Source organism: Typopeltis vanoorti, chromosome 21 (assembly GCF_054136105.1).
Source record: "Typopeltis vanoorti isolate ZY-2024b chromosome 21, IOZ_Tvanoo_1.0, whole genome shotgun sequence".
Taxonomy (NCBI): Eukaryota; Metazoa; Arthropoda; class Arachnida; order Uropygi; family Thelyphonidae; genus Typopeltis; species Typopeltis vanoorti.
Window position 1 is genome coordinate 30788782 of NC_143569.1, and position 21495 is coordinate 30810276.

At 35.9% G+C, this 21495-nt stretch overlaps 1 protein-coding gene across 1 annotated transcript in view; it reads left to right on the plus strand.

Annotated features, from left to right (window-relative positions):
* LOC150094699 (nucleoporin NUP42-like) overlaps positions 1–21495 on the plus strand; it is an 85523-nt gene that overhangs the window by 33447 nt on the left and 30581 nt on the right. Inside the window, exon 2 of the mRNA XM_090411475.1 lies at positions 17097–17313. Coding sequence (XP_090267601.1) covers positions 17097–17313 — 217 coding nt within the window. The remainder of the gene's footprint in view (positions 1–17096; positions 17314–21495) is intronic.

Here is a 21495-nt window from a genome sequence, read left to right on the forward strand (position 1 = left end):
ATTTTCTCAAATCCTCTACTATTACACCTCGTACTAACGAGTCTCTATACAGCACTCTATCCTTCATTTTGTGCATGTTCACACTCATACGTCTATTTTCCTGTCATACTTTTTATTATTGGATGGTTCATTCAGTCGACTTTTGCTCATACACTCTAGCTGTGGTTTTGCCCTTTGTATCGCACCATTCAACAACGTGATCTCATTCATTGCGTCTATCTCATCTTTTTTATTCTCAGTAAAACCATTAATACTATCATTCACACTTTCTACATTCACACTCTCACAATTCTCTGGTACAACCTCTCCGTTTCTTGGCATATCCCTATTTTCTTCATTCTGAAGTTTGACAAAAATATCACGCTCACGATCCGAAATACTCTTCAATTTCTCATTCTCCCTACATTTTCTACACACATTCACTCCTTTATTATCATCTAACCACACTTCGACCACACTCCGCAAAGCATACATTTCGCAGCTAGTACACTGAATCATCTCTTTTATACTACTGTTCTTTGATAAAGATGGCGAACCATCATTACTGGCCGCCATTTTCCTCGTACTGGAGCCATACTTACTCGCAACGTATTTTATCAAATTATAAATTATAACACACCAAAAACACACAAAAAGATGCACTAAGAGACGCAAGGCAAACAAAACTACACAATATTAAATAAATTTATCAACGATAACCGAAAATAATACTTATCTTATCCGGAGCTTTCACGAACACTACACACTACGAATCCCTCTAGCGGCAACAGCTCCAATAAAATATGTTATAAAAACACACAAAATACTCTAAGAACACAAATTGTTCTAATATACTATAAAACCAATTTTCTAAGGAAAAACACACAAAAAACACCAAAAATCATCAATTTTACACAAGCACTAAATTACACCGACCACTCACCATATAACCTCGAACCCATCCATATTTCCTGCTAATGTGTTTTGTTCTGTTGTAATTGTACAATTTGATAGTGGCAGCGATCGTATCACCACCACTATTTATTTCCCACAATTTTATTTTATTTTATTGCCTTAATTTCATGTGTTATTTCCTGTGATTTGTTTGATCCATTTCCCGTGATTTTTAGCCGTGTCTGTTTTACTTTGTCTCCTGATTGCGATGTGATTTTCTAGAAAATTTGGGAAATTCGCTCACTGTTATAAACAATAAAAGGTGAGGCTTTCATCTTTTGCTGTTTGTATTAATGAGCTTAAAATAGTATTGGTTATGTGTGACAACTCAGAGCGTGACTTTTGCTGTAGTTCCTATAGTGCATAGTTTCATTATAGTGATGTTCACTATAGTGTGCATTTACTGCATATCCATTTTTGTTGATATAACCTCTTCTCTTATGACAAGGTCAGCAAACTACATTTCTCAGTTTGTTCTTATACCCAACATTCCACACTCACAAGGAAAAGTCATTCACCTCAGTTTCCTTATCATCCATATGTCCACTTCTGTAATGCTTGTCAGTGTCTGTCACATTACAGTAACAATTATGATTAATTTTCACAATTATTGTAATATGTCCCTTTATATTTGAACTTTCTATTCCCCATCATTCCCCAATCTCTTGTCTCATCTACTTACTGGAACAAAGTTTTGTCAATACAGTATCTCATTCTCTCTTCTCTAACCAGAATGTATGAACTCAGATCTGGCAATATTGAACTGATAATATTCATTCGATTCAGTATTTATATATAGATAAAACTGAATTGAATATTTACAGTGCTTCAAAACTTGCCTGGTGGCTTGCCAGTCAGACATAATCTTAACTAGTTAAGTGTGAACCTGTGTGAAATACAACATTTGTCTAACACATCACCATTTTTTTGTCAATCCTGGATCTGGTCAGTTTATAAGCTTTTGTCAATACTATGGCTGATTTTTTATCTAGTATAACTTACTACCAATATTGAAGCAAATAACTACTTATGTTAGATATAAATGAATTAGATACCAAAAAGTCCCCTGGTCTACAACAGCATTCCTCTAGTTGTGAAGACTTTTGTTCCAGAACTGACTCCTATCCTATGTTAGGATTCCTCTTTTGCTCAAGGCATTACTTTACTCTACTGGCATGGGAATTTTACATGTTGAATGGCTATGCCATTCAACAGGGAATCTGCTCACCTATATCACCCATCCCTGGATAAGTAGCATAGAAAGAAGAAAGTATTTTACCTTGGGTATAATAAATGTTAAAAATACCAAGCAATTTTAAACCTGGTTTTACTCCATTACTTGGGAAATAGCTTACTTGGGAAATGGAGTAAAACCAGGTTTAAAATTGCTTGGTATTTTTAACATTTATTATACTTTCTACATTTATATCTCCTCCTGAGATTTTTATTTAATAAGGTTAAAACACCTTATGGTAACTTGTTCTGGTAAAATACTTATAAGCTCTGTATTACTAAAATCTTGGTATTTCTAGCCTGGCTCCCACTGATGAGACCTCAATAAAGGTCGAAACCGGTCTGGGTAGTGGCCCCCCCTTGCCTTTAATACAAAACATCATACATCCCCTTCTTGGAGATGTGTTTTGGCATTAAGGGTAAATATTAAGATTAGTGATCAGAGCTTATACCACCTTTACCACGAGTTGCCTTGGTCTTGCACTACCTGTAGGATCAGCTAGACTTGCATCACTTGCAGGTGCAAACTTGACTTGTTTGTCTGTTTGCTTACTTGGGAAATGGAGTAAAACCAGGTTTAAAATTGCTTGGTATTTTTAACATTTAGCATGGAAAGGTTTGGCAAATCCTGATTGGTTGCACTTGATATCTCCCAGGTGTTCAATAGGCTCTGGCACAAGGGCCTATTAAGTATGCACCCATAATTTGGTCTGTCCTGTGACATTTGCAACTGCGTTGCCAGTTTTCTTACTGTGCACACATTGCATGTAATGGCAGACTGTTCCCTATCTTCTAACTATATAATTAATACTGGGATTCCACAAGGTTCTGTCCTCTCACCGACCCTCTTCTATATATCACTGACCTGCTCTGGTTGACCATCAGTCTGATACAGTTTCACCAATCAACAGTACACTACATTCCTCCTTCTCAAATGACAAACCTTGCACCAAGTAAACTACCACAACCCATAGAGCAACAACCACTGAATTCTCTCCAGGTTATTCTTCGATGGGGCTTGGATAACCGTGTCAGAGTTCTACTTTATTTTCCACACACACAAAAAAAAAAATCTATATTCTCCCAGTCTTACCTTTTGACAACACCTAAATCTCTAGGTAAGATGAGATTTTTCTCCTTGGGATTACCATGACATGAAAACTCCTGGTATAAACACTGTTACTACTTCAGCTTCCAAAAAATTAGGATTCCACTTTTGCTCAAGGCATTACTTTACCTCTGAACAGCTATTAACCTTGTACAAATTCAAATTTGGCCATCCGTCGAGTATTACTCATGCATCTAGAGTGGTACTTCCAAGAGCTCCCTAAAATTCTCTATACAATACACGAGAGTGCAGTCAGACTGATAAATGACTCATCTCTTACAAACTCACTTCAACCACTCTTGCACGGATGTTTAATATCTACTGCATGCATCTTTTATAAATATTTCCATAGTAAATGTTCATCAGAACTGGCATCAATAATTCCTCCTCCTCCTACAAAATCCATTGAAACACGTTCAGTTGCCACCCAATGCCCCTTCATAGTCTGACTCCATACTCATAGAATAGAACCAATTTCTCTTCCTACTCCTTCATTTCTGCTGCTACTGTACTCTGGAACAGCCTCCACTCGTATGTGTTTCTTAAGGAATGTACATTACCTTCCCATACATGATACTAATTACTATAGGTTGACCAATCAGCCTTTTTATGTTGAATTGAATTTAAACGTTATTGAATCAAACACAGATTGATAAGAAAATAACTGTTTATTAACTTAAAAGCTAATATTTCACTAGTATTATATCCTGCATCTTCAGAGCACACAAAGTTTGTTACAAATGCGAGACAACCACAATTCAGTGTAACAGTGGGGCTAGTATAAGTAATTGCAGCATGTAACACAAGACTGAAGTCCTAATATGGCACCATCTAAGTTAAAAAAAAAAAAAAAAAAAGTCCAAAGTTTTGAAAAAATTAAATAAAATTAAAATAAATATTAATTTGGTCTTAGGATGACAGTCTCCCAAATCTTTGGTAGATTTATATAGCTATACTTGTTTAAGGTTTGGAGTATGTTTTAAGGCTTCTGTTGATTCCAGGAACAACCCCTCTCTGACTTGTAGAAGCTTCTGTGCAGTACTGCTGTTTTTTTTTTCAATTGATCCTGTGTGCCAGGGTATCCAAAGCATGGTCTGTCTGCCAGACCCAATTTGCCATAGCGAAAGTGCCGGATATATTTTTTGTATTCACTGAGGCGGATGTCCACAGTTCTTCCTGTCTGACCGTAGTAAGCTCGACGACAAGAACAGGGCACTTCATAGAACTCTTGCATGTGATAAAGGAGTGAATCTGTCCTTAGGTGAACGGATGAGAGTTGCCAATTTCACATAAGGTTTAAATAGGGTGCACGGTTGGTATTTGTTAAGCACCCTAGATATCTTTTCAGATGTGCCTTTAACGTATGGGATAGTGATAGTTTTGTTGTAGTCTTCTGTGGTAGATAGTGGGGGGTGGGATTTTTGGGTAGCATTTAGTATTTTGTCTATCTTATGGGGATTATTGCCATTGGTTAGGAAGGTGTGGCACAGGTGAGAAAGTTCAGCAGTGAGAGCAATGTCATTGGAACAGATTGCTCTAGCTATGGATGGGTTAGTGTTTTTAAGATACCATATTATTGAGAAGGGTGATGGTGTGATTGTTTGTGTAAATATCTCCCTGTATGTGTGGGTTTTCTATAAACCGAAAATGATAACGAACCTTCTGGAAGACGTGTGATCGATGTGTCCAGGAAGGGCAGGCAGTCATTGGCTTTACAATGGAACTTGAAGCCAGTGACTGTCTGCTCTTCCAGGACACATCGATCACACATCTTCCAGAAGGTTCCTTATTATTTTCGGTTTATAGAAAATTCACACATACAGGACTACTATATTTTTTCAAAACTTTGGACTACTGTTTTTTTTTTTTTTTTATAACTTAGATGATGCCATATTAGGACTTTTGTCTTGTGTTGCATGCTGCAATTACTTATACTAGCCCCACTGTTACACCGAATTGTGGTTGTCTTGAAAATTTGTAACAAACTTTGTTTGTGTGCTCTGAAGATGCTGGATATAATACCAGCAAAATATTAGCTTTTAAGTTAATAATTATTTTCTTATCAATCTGTGTTCAATTCAATACCGTTTAAATTCAATTTAACATGTGTGACGAACACAAGCCTATCCACACAGTCTTTTATGTATGGACCCAACATAAACAACAACAAAAAAACAAACTTAGATATTAAAATGTCAATGAGAAATTAAAAAAAAAAAAAGCTGAATCATTTCATCAGCAATGCAAGACCATTTATCATATTTATTAACCACGTCGCGTCAATATGGATAAAATACACCACTCCCCTACACTTCGTATCCATCATATATTTCAATGTAATATCAATAGTATTACAATTTTAATATGCACTTTGCATCCATGGTAACCTGGACGTATATATACGTCTTGGCCGGTTGGGTGGTTAATAATGCATGATCATTTTCAAACATTTCCATTTATGAGTAAATTATAAACATTTCCAAAACACTTATAGTATGTTTTGAATGGCTTTTACAATGAAAGTCTATGCTAAAAGTAAAAACATTTCAAATGATCCAAAACTCTCAATAAAGTAATCTACACACATTAGTGATCTCATCAATGTCTACACTTGTAATGTAATTATGATATGACAGCAACTGAGAAAACAGTGGGAAAATATTTAGGTTATGTTTTTAGAATCACTATAAAGAAATTATAATTCTGTAATACAAAATAACCCAGTTGTCTGCTGCATATCTATTTTAAACTGCTGTGTCATGATTAACTCCTATCTGCTCAGGTCTGCTAACCACATTTATCAGCCTGTTCTTATACTCAACATTTCACAGTCCTGTGGAAATGTCATTCATCTCTGTTTCCTTATCCATGTGTCCACTTCTTTATCCATGCTTGTCAGTAGCTGTCACATTACAGTAACTGATATCTGTTAGCGTAATGATAAAAATATCCCTTGCTTTGTGGTATGCTTAAGTGTCGACTAAAGTTAAAATACATGTATGCATATCTGCAAGAGGTTATTTCAGTGTAGGATAGAGAGAGAGAGAGAGAGAGAAGGGCGGGGATAAGTGAGTCCTTGAATTTACATTGATGGAAAAATTGATGAGAGGAAGCCACCTATCATGATACACTCTGTATAACCAGAGAAAGTGGTTCTGCCCAATTGAAGGTGAAAAGCAGACCATACCTGACATTTGCTGAGCAGGCCTTTATGCCAAACCTAATCAAATGCCTTTGAAAATGTTGGAGCGATAGCATGTTTCTCCTAAACTTTCCATGAAGTGTACAGATGTAGGTGGGTAGGTATTCTAGAACTGTTATGGATATAAAGTGGAAGAAGCTGTATTGATAGTCATTGATGAACTAGTGGTAGTCATTGAACTTTTCTAGGTAATGACTTTTATCAGTTCATGCCAAGACATCTCTATATTTGCAGTGGAAGATGAAATAGGTGGATATTATTCCCCCCCCCCCCAAGCTGTATAGTATATTCCAGCTACGTTTTACAGAATGTCAATACTATGTAAAATAGAGGTTAAATGCAATTGAGAGGGAAGAACTACTGGGCGATTTTATTTTTATTTAGGTTATTTAAGATTCTTATGTCTTTTAGTAAAAAGCAATTAGCACAATTTAGGAGGACTCTTTATCTTTAGCTGCTAGACAAGTAAAAAGTTTTCCTTTAGCTTTGTACTGAGGTCTTATTGTGAGTTGAGATAGAAACACAGAAGTTGCTTACTTATTGGCCTTTAGAAAGGACTAGAAGATGACTGCCATTTGTACAAGAGATGAATTTTCTGTATTTGATCCTTACAAAATCAGATTTAAATTTGCTGATAATTGTTTTGCACTAATGTGCTTCAGTGTGGCTGCTTTTTGTATACTTAGATGATGTGAATTTTGAATAGGGTAGGGCATGAAAGTCTTCCCAGCGAGAATAATTTCTTTAGTCACTTATAATACACATTTGGATCAGGAAGCCACAGAAAGTGGAATAGAATTACAGAAGTGCCCTTGGACAGTGGTTGAGAGAAGGACTTTAGTGGTATACTTGTAAGAAGAATTTATTATTATTATTATTACACAGGCAACTCAACGGAGTCCATAGATTCATTGAGAGTTTGGATGGGGGGGGGGGGGGTCCCTAAACATTATGCCATCCACTACCAAATATTAGCACACTATCAGACTTCGCTTTCAACTCTTTCACTATCATGGCACTCACAACAGACTGGCAAACTGTTCCACTCATTCACCACTCTCCAAACAAAAGAATCCAGTCTTCTCACATTCTTGCTAACCATTAGGATTATCCCCACTTCTCCTGACACTAGACTGTTCTGAAAAATTTCTCTGTATCGATCCTGTAAAGACCTCTCAGTAATTTGTGTTTCAATCATGTCACCCTCCCCCTTTTCACCTATCTAATAATTTCTATAACCCGCATACTTTAACCTATTCTCATAAGATGCATTCCACAGACCTGCCACCATCTTGGTCACTCATCTCCAGATCCTCACCAGCTCTTTCTCATCCCTAAGAAACCCAGATGACCAGATCTCTACACAAGTCAAGATGGTCTTATCACCTGCTTATTTCTGCTTGTCAGGGTGTTCCTCGGTATCCATGTAATTCAATGTGTTATTTTAGCTATTTTTGTAATATGCCTTCTAAACATCAACTCTCTATCTACCAATGCTCCCAAATCCCTGGCTTCAATGTTTTCATCTCGAGATGCATAACTTTATATTTCATCATCATCAAATTCCTGACATGTACCCTCAAGGAGTGTACAGGATATGATAGTACTACATGAAAAATTTACATCATTACTAACTTCCTATCTACAATTTTCCTCTAAATCAGTCTATTACTTGTCAAGACTCCAACATTATCAGATCTTATATTTCTATCGTATCAATCCACCTATATCTTGGTCTTCCTCTGGGTCGTTTTCCTGCCAACCTGGCAGAGAACACTTGTTTTGCTGATCTTTCCTCGCCCATTCTGTTTAAGTGACCATACCACTTAAGATTAGCTCTGCTAACGCATTCCTGGATGCTGTCAATGTCTAATTCTTTCCTAATATCCTCGTTTTTAATATGATATTGCCACTGATGCCATCTGTTCACGCCTCTAATCTTTCTCAGGAGTCTCATATCTGCGGTCTCTAGCCTTTGGTCAAGTGTTTTACTTCTGACCCAGCTCTCAGATCCATAAGTTAAAACAGGTTTGAACACTGTCTTGTATACAGCTAATTTAGTGTTCTTCTGACTAATTTCTCTCTTATTTCATATGAATTTATTCAATTGACTTCCTACCATACCAGCTTTGTTGATTCTGTTGTCTATTTCCATATTTAATTTACCATCTTCACTAAAAATCGTGCCTAAGTAGCTGAAATGTTTTACTTGTTCTACAGGTTCTCCATTCACAACACAGTTGACATTTTCAATGATTCTACCTATTTTCATTGTCTTTGTCTTTTTTTTGCTGACCTTCCTGCTATATCTATTACAACAGTTATTCAATTTAGTCAGGGAATCTTGCAAACTTGTAGTGGATTTATTTAGAAATATAACATCATCTGCATAAAGCAAAGAGCTGACATTAATATCTCCAATTTTGATATCATGTTTAATACCACTTTCCTTCATAATGTGATCCATATAGATAATGAATAACAGAGGGGATAATGTACATCCTTGTCTCATGCCAGATTTAACATTAAACCATCTTCCTGTACTTCCTTCAGTTCTAACTGCTGACTTGCAACTCAAATAAAGACTAAGTATTGCTTGATATAATGCCCCATTAACACTATATAACTGTAGCATATTGAATAGCTTCTCTCTTGGCACCTTGTCATATGCCTTTTCCAGATCGACAAAACTTAAATACAGATCTCTGTTATATTCCCATGCTTTCTCAACTATTTGTCATAAAGTGAAGATCTAATTTTTCTATTCTTACAGACAACCTCACCACATGCCTCTCTGGCTGAATCAATCAGGGTTTTCTTCAAGGCTTGCCACTGAATCTCCAAGGTTTGGTTCCTGTTCTCAAATTCTTTCATTTTTTCTTCAATAATGTTTGTGTATTTTAGTCTACAGTTCATATCTGAGAGCTGCTCAACTTTTATTTGCTTTAAAACTTTCTTACATGTTATTCTTTTTAATATGAAATTCAATTTTATCCTGCTCAAGATTAAATAGTAATCACTTTCAATTTGAAATTCTCTGTACACTCTGGTCTCCTGCACTAGGGAGAAAACATCACTATCAACAATAACATAGTCAATGAGACTTTTCTTATTCCTTGCCTCTTCTCTCCATGTGAATTTGTGCACATTTTTATGTTGGAACGTGGTGTTAGTAATAACCAGTCCATGTCCTGAGCAGAAATCCAACAGGTTTTTGCCATTATTATTAGCTTTGCTCTTTTCTCCAAATTTTCCCAAAATATTTTTGTGTCTGACAATCATTTCCTATTCTGCTATTTAGATCCCCAACAAGGACCAACTTTTCCTTTTTCATTGTGTCAGTTGCTTTCTCTAAAGCATCAAATAAAAAACTTCTCTACTTTTATCTTAGTAGAACCTTCTGTGGGACCATAGGCACAAATAAGTCTCATTGTCCAATTTCCCATCTGATATTTGCCCACATCACTCTACTTGAGACTGCCCGCCATTCAAGAAGATTAGCCTTGTATTTTTTTGTTGAATACTATGGCTACTCCTTCTTTTCCTTGATTGTCATTGAATATAACATTTTGTATTTATTACTCAGGAAGATCTCACCAGTTTTTGTCTTTTTTTTGTTTCAGTCACCCCTATAATGTCTATCTGGTACTTATCTAATACCTCAGCTAGCTCCATTTCTTTACCATTCAGGCTTCTTATGTTGATAGTACCGAACCTTCACTCTGGTGATATTGAGTTGGGGGTGTGCTTTCAGATGTGTTCCAGTAGCTGACTTTTCGCTGTTTGCCCTGGTTCCCTGGCAAAAACAACAGGGGCCTTGTTTAACCGGGCGACGCCCCAGCTGGCATGAAATTTTGTCATGTTGTGCCATCATTTTGTATATTGGTTTAAGCCAATAAGAATACAATTTGGTCGGCTAAATCCCAAATTTCCAGCCCATCCTCGTTCGTTGAGTATCCAGGTAGATACCCAACAGGGTGCACCACGAGAAGGTGAGGATTGGACATTAGGTCAGAAGCCCTGGTCTGTTCTCCGCATTTCTTTAAAGGCTATGTGGAGGTCTCCTCTCAGTTATACAGCTTTGACCTTTAAGCACCCCAGCTTTATTTTGCCATGTTAAACTGATATCTATTGTCTTTCACCCATATTACCAGTCTATTTAAATCATCCTGCAAAACTTTAACATCATCTTTATTCACTATTATTCTACACAATTTTGCATCATCGGCAAACAGTTGAATATTTCCTCTCAGATGATTTTCTATATCACTAATGTATACATTAAATAGTAGTGGCCAAAGTACAATATTCTGCAGCACACCACCAGTCACAGGCCTACTACTGGACTCTGCTCCTGAATAAACTAATGTCTGGCATCCCTCCATCAACCACTGTTATCCATATTGCCAAATTCATATCCCTCTCCAGTATTTATCAGAATTCCATGCAGTATCACAATGTATTCATTATTTACTTTATCCACCTCAGCTTTCACTATATTATAAAAGATACGTTACTGTGGTGTGACCTATCCTTCACAAAACCGTGTCCTCCCCACATAGTATCCTATTTCTATGTAACTATTCTGGATTTTTCATTTATCAAACTTCTTCAGTAACATGACCACTACTCCTATGATATTGATCATCGGTCAAATAATTTGCTACCTCAGTCTTGAAGTCTCCTTTATGCAATGGAACTATCTTTTCCCCTCTCTCCATGAGACCAATGTAGAGCTGATAGGTTCAAAGCACAACTGATCCTCTAGGACTCTTGTAACAGCTAAGCTGGTATGGGATCTTATCCCATATCATGGCTCTAGTTCATCTATCTCTATTTCCAAATAAGTTCTTCGCTCTGTTTTTACTGCATATCTCCACCTGGATGATATATCCTTGCAAAATGTTCACTTAGTAATGCAGTTATTTCATCTGCTTCAGTTACCTCCTTACCACTGGCATTCATCAAAATTATTCTTCTATAATCATTCTTCCTTTTATTGCCACATACCAAAATAACTCTTTGGTATTTACCTTTGGCCTGAACTGCTAATTTCCTCTTATACTCTGATTTTGCCTCCCTAACCACACTGGTCACCCTACTTGTGTTTTGTACTGCTTATATGCTTGTTGATCACTTTTCTGTTTGAATTCTCTCTACAATTTTTTAGTTGCTACTTAATAATGCCATTCATCCATTTAATAATCCCCATTTGATTTATTTTCCTGACTTTAGTATGCATTCTGCTGTTACTTCCCCCAAACACTCCTTTACCATCTGTTATGCACTGCCAACATCCAATGCTTGCAGTTTTTCATGCCACGTAATTGCTCTAATCAGTCTGCTGAGTTTGCCGTACTTACCAGCTCTGTAATTCAACATGCACTCCTTCTTAACAGAAAATTCTAAACATCCCATATCGAAACCACATGATTACCCTCACTAGTTGTTGCAATGCAGTCATCTCTTGGTTATAGATGAATCCTCTGGTGCAATTACTATATGTAGCACACTCAGATACTTCCATGACATTCTACCTCAGGTAATTGTTCCATAGTAACTGGATAAATTCCATTTTCTTCCTTCTAATATATGCTCTCATAGTTGAAGTCCTCCATAATAATTACTTGTCCTCTGCTCTCTGAGCTTATTTGTTTATGCATGCCATCTGCATTATCATCCTTCACACTACTTGGTCTGTAGCAGCAATCAACTGTGTATTTTGTCCTGCTGACTTTTAACACTAGATGGCCTCAAATGCACTATTTTCACTGACATTCAACTGAAATCCTACTCATTTTGGCTGCAGTTCATCAACTGTCATCATCAATAACCCTCTCCTATTCTTTTCTCTATCCTCCTTGAAACTACTGTATCCTTCACGTTCTCTTCCATGAACTAAATCATCTTCTGTCAGCCATGTCTCTAATTCAAACAGCATCTAGCCAGTTTTGGTATCTAGGCTCATACATTGGTTATTGATATTACTTAAGAAGTTACAATGTGTCTTTTTCTATTGCATCAGTCTTATGACTGGTAGCTCATCAGCATTTCTTTCCATCCTTCTCTTCTGTTTGCTTTCCTCTGATTTGTTTTATTTGATCAAAGTATCTTTTCCTTGGTTTTTCTCTTTTTCCTTTGATTTTGCGTTGTATTATTTTCCTCGTCAGACTTTTATGTCATAAGAGATGTCCAATATATCTGTCTCTTCTTATTATTAATGTCTTTATCAGTGTTCTGGGTCATTTACTTCCTTAAGTACTTCATTAGACTTTTTATCTGTCCATTTTTATCTTTTGCATTCGTCTCCAACACCACATTTCAAATGCCTTCAGTCTTCTAATATCTCCTGTTCCAATTGTCCATGTTTTGCTGCCATAAAGTGCTATACTCCATATATAAGTTTTTAGAACTTATATATGGAATTCTTAGTTTTTCCTTAGTTCTAGACTTAAGTTTCCTTTTAAAACCTTTTCCATTTTATTGAATTGGTTTTTTACTATGCCTATTCTTATCTTTGTCTTCTTTCGATCTTCCTTTCTCATTTATTGTACTCCCTAGGTATTTGTAATTCTTTACTTGTTTTATCTCTTTCCCATTCAATTTAATTTTCTTTATGTTGTTTGGTTTCTTGCTTGCCAGTAGAATTTTGTTTTTTTCAACATTTATTTTCATGTGGTATTTATTAAATATTTCATTTGTTGTTTTGATTAATTTTTTTAGTCTTCTTCTGCTTTTTGCTATGAATGCAATATTATCTGCAAATCTGAGGCGAAATATTTCCTCTCCACCAATCTTTATGCCACTGCTTGTTTTTCTTTAACTTCTCTGATGGCATTTTCAATATATACGTTGAAGAGCAAGGGTGATGATATGCACCCTTGTCTTATTCCACATCTAATATGGATGGTTTCTTCCTTATTATTTGTTTTTATGTATCCCATGTGTCTTACATATATCTGTTTGATTACTCTTCTATTATTATAGTCAATGTGACATTTCTTCATAATATTCCACATCATCTTCCAATCAATTTGTCAAATGCTTTTTCTAAATCCATGAAGCATATACAGTATATGTTTTTTGGTTTAGCTCCATTCTTTTTTTGATTATAGTTCTCAGTCATAGTATTGCTTCTCTTGTTCCTTTTCCTTTCCTGAATCCATGTTGGTCTTCCTCTAGTTGTGAATCTGTTCTTTTATATATTTGGTTTTGTATTATTCTTAATAGGATTAGGACTATTGTTCTGTGTTGGTGGAGAGCATTTGCTTTGTTTGGGATTGGTATTATCAGGGATCTTGTGAAGTCTTCTGGGAGATCTCCATTTTCATATATTTTAGCTATTAGTTCAAATATATCATTTTTTGTTTCCTCATCCAGATTTTGAAGGGCTTCACTTGGGATGTTATTGATTCTTAGGCTTTTCTTCTGGCATCTTTAAGTGCTTTTTCAAACTCTTTTATTATTGATGGTCCACTATTGTCTTCAGCTTCTGTGTCATTTTCTTCCCGTTCTTCTCCTTGATACAGGTGTTCAAGATATTTTTTCCATTCTTGTAATATTTCTTAAGAATAAATAATTAGTTTACCATTCTCATCCATTAAGGCATTATTATGTGTGGCCTTTTTTCAGTTTGTTGCTGATTTTTGTTATTTGGTTACAAAGCTGTTTCTAGATTTCCTTTATTATTATTATCCCCAAGACCTCATGGAGTCAAAGACTCATCTGGGAGGTCCCTTTATCACACACACACAGCTCATCATACCGTGTCTTAAACACACTCAAACTCCTTGCAGACACCACACTCTCAGGCAAGGCATTCCAATCATTTACAACTCTGCACAAGAAAAACCTGCCTCTCACATCCTCTTTATACAGTTTCCAGGGATGACCTCTGGTTCTCCCCTGATCTCCCACTATTTTCTGTAGAACTACTCCAATGTTAATCCTATAACAACCCCTTACCAACTTGTAGGTCTCTATCATATCTCCCCTCTTCCTCCTGTCCACCAGACTCTGCAAATTACATCTTCTCAATGTTTACTCATACTCAACATTCCAGAGGTCGGAAACTACCATGGTCAGTCGCCTTTGGACCCTTTCCATCATCTCTTCATCCTTCTGAAAACCAGGTGACCAAATCTGGGCACAATAGTCCATGTGTGGCCTAATCAAAGCCTTTTACAACGGAACAAGAATCTCCCTACTTCTACATGTCAGTGTCCTTCACATCATTCCCAGAAGCCTTTGTGTTGTCTTCACAATTTTGGTTATGTGTCCCCTAAATTTTAGATCCTTATCCACTATCACCCACAGATCTCTTATTTCCTCCACCTCCAACAATATATCCTCACCAAGCATAAATTCTGCATCCCATCTTTGTTTTCCAAATTTTAAAATCTTACATTTTGCAACATTGAACTCACATCCCCATTTCCGTGCCCAATCACTCAATTTATTCAATTTTCTTGTAAGGCCACTACTCTTCATGGCATCGTTATTAAAGAGTCTTCTGTCTTCTTACATTCTTCATGGAGGTATTCTTCTTTTGCTTGCTTACATTTTCTTGTTATCAGATTTTTTAATTTCTTGTATTTTTCTTTGTGTTCTTCCTTTTCTGTATTCTTGTATAACCTTCTTTCCTCCATTAAATCTAATATATGTACATTACAATGTGTACTATATATTAATTAATAATTTTAATTATTAATGTAACTTTTTAATGAATAATTCCAATATTTTGGCAGTTCAAAATATTGGAATTATTATTGCTTCATCCCCATCATCAGGGGAATGAAGATCAAAGTGATATGTACATGTAGGTGCTACATAGCAGAACAACAAAAGCAACTCTGGAGTCCTAAGCAGTGCCCCCCCCCCATGGGTTGGGGTGGGTGTTCTTGGTTGTTGGGCTGAAGCTCTAAAGAACTACCTAAAACCTAAACAAATTTAGTTGTATGAAACTGGCTCAAGACTGGGAGGCACTCATCTTTAGAAGTTCTGCATTTAACTTTAGACTTGCCTTTGTTCTGCTTTAGTCATACTTACTTTATGTAATATCTGCATGCACATATCAGTTTGATCTTCATTCCTTATTGATGGTAATTTGACATGGCAAAATATTTCCAATATTAATAAAAAAAAAGTTATTCTAATTAATATATAGTGTATGTTGCAACTTCCTTACACTATAGAATTAACTTCTAGCAAGAGGAATAAACTGATGCCAAAAATTTGCGAATCATAATACCTCCCTATGCCCAAAGCATAAGGATAGCTTTATACTAACTATTTCCATTCTCTTTTTCTCATCAGTGGTATTAACTTAGGCATTTTTTGTACATTTTCACACTCATATGCCTCATTAGTATCAGTAAACTCACTAACAGAACCCCTCCCCCAATAGCTCTAGTTTCTGTACATTCATTTTTAATTTAATTATGTCAATTATATTTGATGCCAATCTCACTTCATTCAACAACACTTTTTCCAGAGTGAACACCAAATTTGTTCAAGTGCAAACCATCTGACTTGCATAAGTCCTTTCTTCTATCAAACCCACTCGATATATCCACAAACTCCTCATCTCCTGCATAACCTATGCATTGACTCATTTGCAATTATTGCTTCCCTTCTCAACTCACCTCTCATACCATGGCAACTGGCTCATTATCTTAACTCTCTCACTCTTCTCATTTGCTACTTTCAGTAGCTCTTCCATGTCTTCTTTCATACCATACTTGTTTTCTTTTCAATCATTTCTGCTAAACAGTCAACTCTTCCACTTTGCCCTCCTGTATCCCAAGTGCAAAGATTGACATTGTTAATCTTTGCACTTGGGAAGCACTATTTCATCACCCTTGTCAAGCACACTTCTTATCATGGAATCATTGTACAAGACTCCCTCTTTACTTTACCTTTTTCACTTAGTCAAGCAGTTCTTTCTCTTTTCTTTGCACCTCTTTCTGTTCTCTGCTGTACCATGTTCCAGATATTTCTGCATTTGCTCAAGCTCACACTTTGTGCTGTGAAGGGCTCCCCATAAACATGCTCTCTCTCTCATTATGGTGAACTTTTCATTCTTCACATCTTTCAAGCCACTGTTCTTTTGATCCTCTCTCTCTCAATCCTATAATCTTCCACTACTCTATTATACATGTTTTCATGCACATTTCTTGTTATGTCTACTGCTTTCTAACACTTGCGTTTATTGCATTTCTAGCATTTTTAACACACGCGCTCACTACCCTCACTTTTGAACAAAGTTCATTCACTTTCAGCAAAGAGTACGTTTTGCAGACGTTGCAGTGCACAAAGTCCCTCAGGTGGATGTCATTGTTCTACTTTGCATTGGTGATGTGTTCCCCCATTATGTAACTTACATTAGAAAATAACTTAAAGGACAAAATTAACCTCAATCTAATTAAAACTGCAGCATAATATATTTCTAATTCAATTTCTAACCATTATTGCTAATTTTATTATTAAAAATGTCATATATTAAATTCAAAACTCTAATTTGATAAAATTAAAGGACTATTAAGTGTGTTTAAAGTATCAAAAATGAAAATTGAAAATTTGTTAGAATTCTCAGCTTTTTTTTTTTTTTTTTTCTTCCAGATTACAACCGTCAACCCCAGAGAAATATATTTACTGTAAATGAGCAGCCAGCATGGGAAAGTAATCCATATCAGTGGAGAAACCCAAGCCAATTTCCCAGTGATAAAAAGAAGGTAACTTTCAGCTTTAATAAGGCCTTAGATGAGAATGTTGGCAAGAATAGATTTGCCCCACTAGCCCAGGAGGATTTATCACATAAAGAAAGCAGTTCAAATGTGTAAGTTATTAAATTAATATTTTGCTTCTTGAACTTGCTTTGTAGAAATTTCTCTACACTTTACATATAATTCAAATTAAATTTTAGCCTAATGTATCAGAAACCATTTAGATTTGCATTGGAAATTGGTTTCTAAAAATTCAATAATAAATCTCTTGGATTTTTTCTGGCTATTTGGTAACAAGAAGCAATAATTGATTCAAGAACAATCTACACTCCATTTATTATAAATTTGCAAGTTACTCTTCTTCTTTTCTACAATTACTTCTGTTTTCATTTATTCTCTTCATATCTTCTACATTACTGTTTTCAATTTCCTCAGCAGCTTATGTTGCAAAAAGGGTTTTCCTCTCTGAAGAATTCAGATTTTTAATTCCTCATAGAACACACATGAGTACATTAAAAAAATAAGTAACAGGATTGGAAACATTGCCTGTTGTATAACATGCCACAAATGTTTTGAACCATTCCAGTGATGGCAGGTAAAGAGTGGCTGGCTACCTGATTTCCACAAAGATTGGGACCAACGAGTAGCCTTATCCTCCTATGGAAATGGGGGAGAAAGGTTATGCACTGGCACTACATGTGTCCTCAGTAGTGCTAAATTGCCAGAAGAATGTCACATCTTCTGTAAGAATACATACATCAAAAACATTTGATATATAGAGATTTTAATAAATTCAGTATATGTGTACATTTACAATATACAGAATTTTATTGCATTTATTACATATAGAAGGAAGAGAATGTATGAATGCTATGTAGGATCCCAGTATTACTTGCAAAGTTTGAGGATAAACATCTGTCCACATAGCATGTAATTAGAAACTGACAATCCGATTGCAAAGATCTGAAGACAACAGAGGACATTAACTTTTAAGATCCTTTATAACAAACTGTTTTAGAAATAAGAGTAATCACTTTTTCCATATACTTCAATAGAATTTGTTCATAGGTGACTTACATAAATAAGCTGACTTACTGTTGAGTGAGAGGAGTGGTACATGCTCTTGATCATTATTATTATTATTATTATTATTATTATTTGACACCTCCAGGGAGTCCAAAGACTCATCGAGGGAGAGTGTGCCGACAGCATCGAACGATTGGTCCCCTTCCAACTACTAACCGCGCTCAAACTTACTTAACTGAGCCATTAGTAGCAGAGGCTCTACCAATCGACCAACCTTTGCCGGAAAATTCATTAGTTAACAGGTCAGGTTGTTTGGTAGTGCAGAAGTTAACTGTTAATCAATTTCTTAATTATTTCAGTAAGGAGTGGGAGCTACTATTCAGGTTTATACAGTTACTTGATTGTGATACAATTGAGCTTAACATGTTATGCAGAAAGTGAGATAAGAAATTGGTTTGCTACATTAATTTAACAATTCTTGCTTGATTTCAATGAATATAATTCTTATTTCTCCTTATCCTCAAAATTAGTGATAAGGATTACTGCCAGGATACACTTTTGAGGAATTTTCAATGGTACTGAACAATTAAATTGTTCATCACTTGCTTAGATGAGACCTCAATAAAGGTTGAAACCAGTCTGGGTAGTGCATAATGCAAAAGCATTATATATGTCCACATGGGATATGTACTTTGCATTATGGGATACCAAGGCAAGTGATGTGAAGTTATTAGGTTCTAAATATGAGTTGCCCCAGTTCTGAAAATACTTCAGGCACAAACTTTGTTTGCTTACACTTGGATAAATGATTAAACCAAGTATATAATTTCATGGTATCTTTAATTTATATGATCCTGGTTGTTAGAGTAGATAGTATCACTGCTCTTCATCCAGTGGGCTGTGATTTTGAATCCCACTGTGGACATGGATGCTTGTCTTTAGAGTCAGATGGCTTTTGTCACTTGCTGTGATACCACTATTCTGTTTATTAGAGGTCTAAAGTGGTGGCTTGAGAAAATGCTATGTTTAGTTTCTCGAGCAGGGAAACCAAATGATCTAACTTTAGTCCACTTGCAATGTGCAATTAGTTTCCTACCGTTTGTGGGTGAGATGCACATAAATGTGAGTCAGCGTATGACCTTAGATTTCTTATTTTTTCCCTCTGTATTCTCTAAGTTGTATGTAAAAGTAACTAAACAAAAGTTGGAAGATTTTAGGAAGAATATAGAAGTCTTAAATTCGGTAAAATGTACTATAGGCTATTGAAAATCATAAAAATGACACAAGGATATCCTGGATGTCTTGAGTAATTACTTTGAAAAATTGTTCAATGAGATAAGCAGTAATAGCAAATATTCAAGAGAAATACTATCAGGAATTGGTATGTTATCAATATTTTAGTTGGAAAAAAAGCTATCAAAAACCTGAAATGTGGAAAAGTAGCTGGATATTCAACCGGATATGTTCAAATATGGAAATTTTTTATTATTAACACCAGATCTCCATGGAGTCAAAAGACTCATCATGAGAGGCATAAACTGTTACACAAAAAGCCCATCAAACCATGCTTTAAACTCATTCAGTGTATCTGCATGCACCACGATGTCAGGCAATGCATTCCACAAACCACTCTCCAAGTAAAGAACCTGCTCATACCTCTTTATACAGTTTCTGGATATGTCTCCTTGTTTTACCCTTTTCTTCCATTCTGTGAAAAATTTCTTTCACATTAACCTGTAGTAACCCTTTACCAACTTAAATGTCCATGTCCTTTCCTTAAATATCCCTTCTCTTCCTCCTATTCACTAGGCTTTGCAGACTGCATTCCATCAATCTCTCCTCATATTCCATCCCAAAGAGCAGCTACGATCTTAGCCAGGTCTTCTGGCTGGAAAGGATCTTCTCTGGACCCTTTCCAGTATTACTTTGAAAAATTGTTCAATGAGATAAGCAGTAATAGCAATTATTTAAGAGAAATACCATCAGGAATTGATATGTTATCAATACTTGAATTGGAAAAAAGCCATCAAAAATCTGAATCTCTCATCATCATGAAAATCAGGGGACCAAATCTGTGCATAATAATTCATACGAGGCCTGATCATAGCCTTATACAATGGAAATAGAACCTCCTTATTTCTACAAGTTAAGGTTCTCTGCATCATTGCCATAATCTGATATGTCTTTCCAATTTGTGCAGTGTGACCCCTGAACTTCAGATCCTTGTCCACCACCACTCCAAGGTCTCTTCTCAACTTCCTCCAAAATTTCCTTGCCAAGTGTATACTGTGCATTCCATTGTTGCCTACCAAATTTCAGAACCTTACATTTTCAAACATTTGAATTGACAGTTCCATACTGTTGCCCACTCACACAATCCAGTTGTCATCCTCTAAGGCCACAATGTGCTCGATTCTTCATCGCCCCCCCCCTAGTTTCGCATCATCTGCAAACAGTTGTACATTGCCAGTTAAACCCATTCCAATATCATTAATATACAGATTAAATACTAGTGGTGCTAAAACACATAGTGCCTCCCCATATACAACTTGCTAATACCTATCTGATAGCCAATCACCTATTAAACTCACTAGTCTATCATCCAATCCCATATGCTTCAGTTTAGTTACCAACTTATGATGTGGCAAATCTATCAAAAGCCTTTGCAAAATCTAAGTATACCACTGTATATGCATCTCCCTTGTCCAATACATTTGTCACCTTGTTATAGTACATAAGCAAGTTGGTAAAACATGACATCATGAAGCCCATGCTGACAAGCATAAAGAATACTACTGTTATTCAGCCCACTTTTGTATCCTGTCTCTCACCAACCTCTCCAATACTTTAACTACAATTCCAAATATATACAGATTGACCTATAATTTGTTGCCTTAGCTTTATCACTACCTTTGATAAGTAGAACAATTTTATCTTCCTTCTACTCCTTTGGGACCTGTGCTATTGCAAGACTTGTTAAACAGGTAGGCGAAGGCTGATGCTTACTCTTTGGTGCATTTCCTTAAGGCATATGGTGATATGTTATCAAATCCTATTGCCTTATTGACATCTAGCTAAGTAAGCTATATGTCAATAAGTTGCTTGCTCACCATTAAATCTTCTCTCAATTTATTCCCTACACTTGAGTTTCTTATTTCACACTGAAGATGAAACACATCCTGATGAACTCCCTGAATACCTTGATTATGTCCTCTGCAGCAGTTACCAATCTCGCACTTTCATCCATTAACATCATCTTATCATAATCA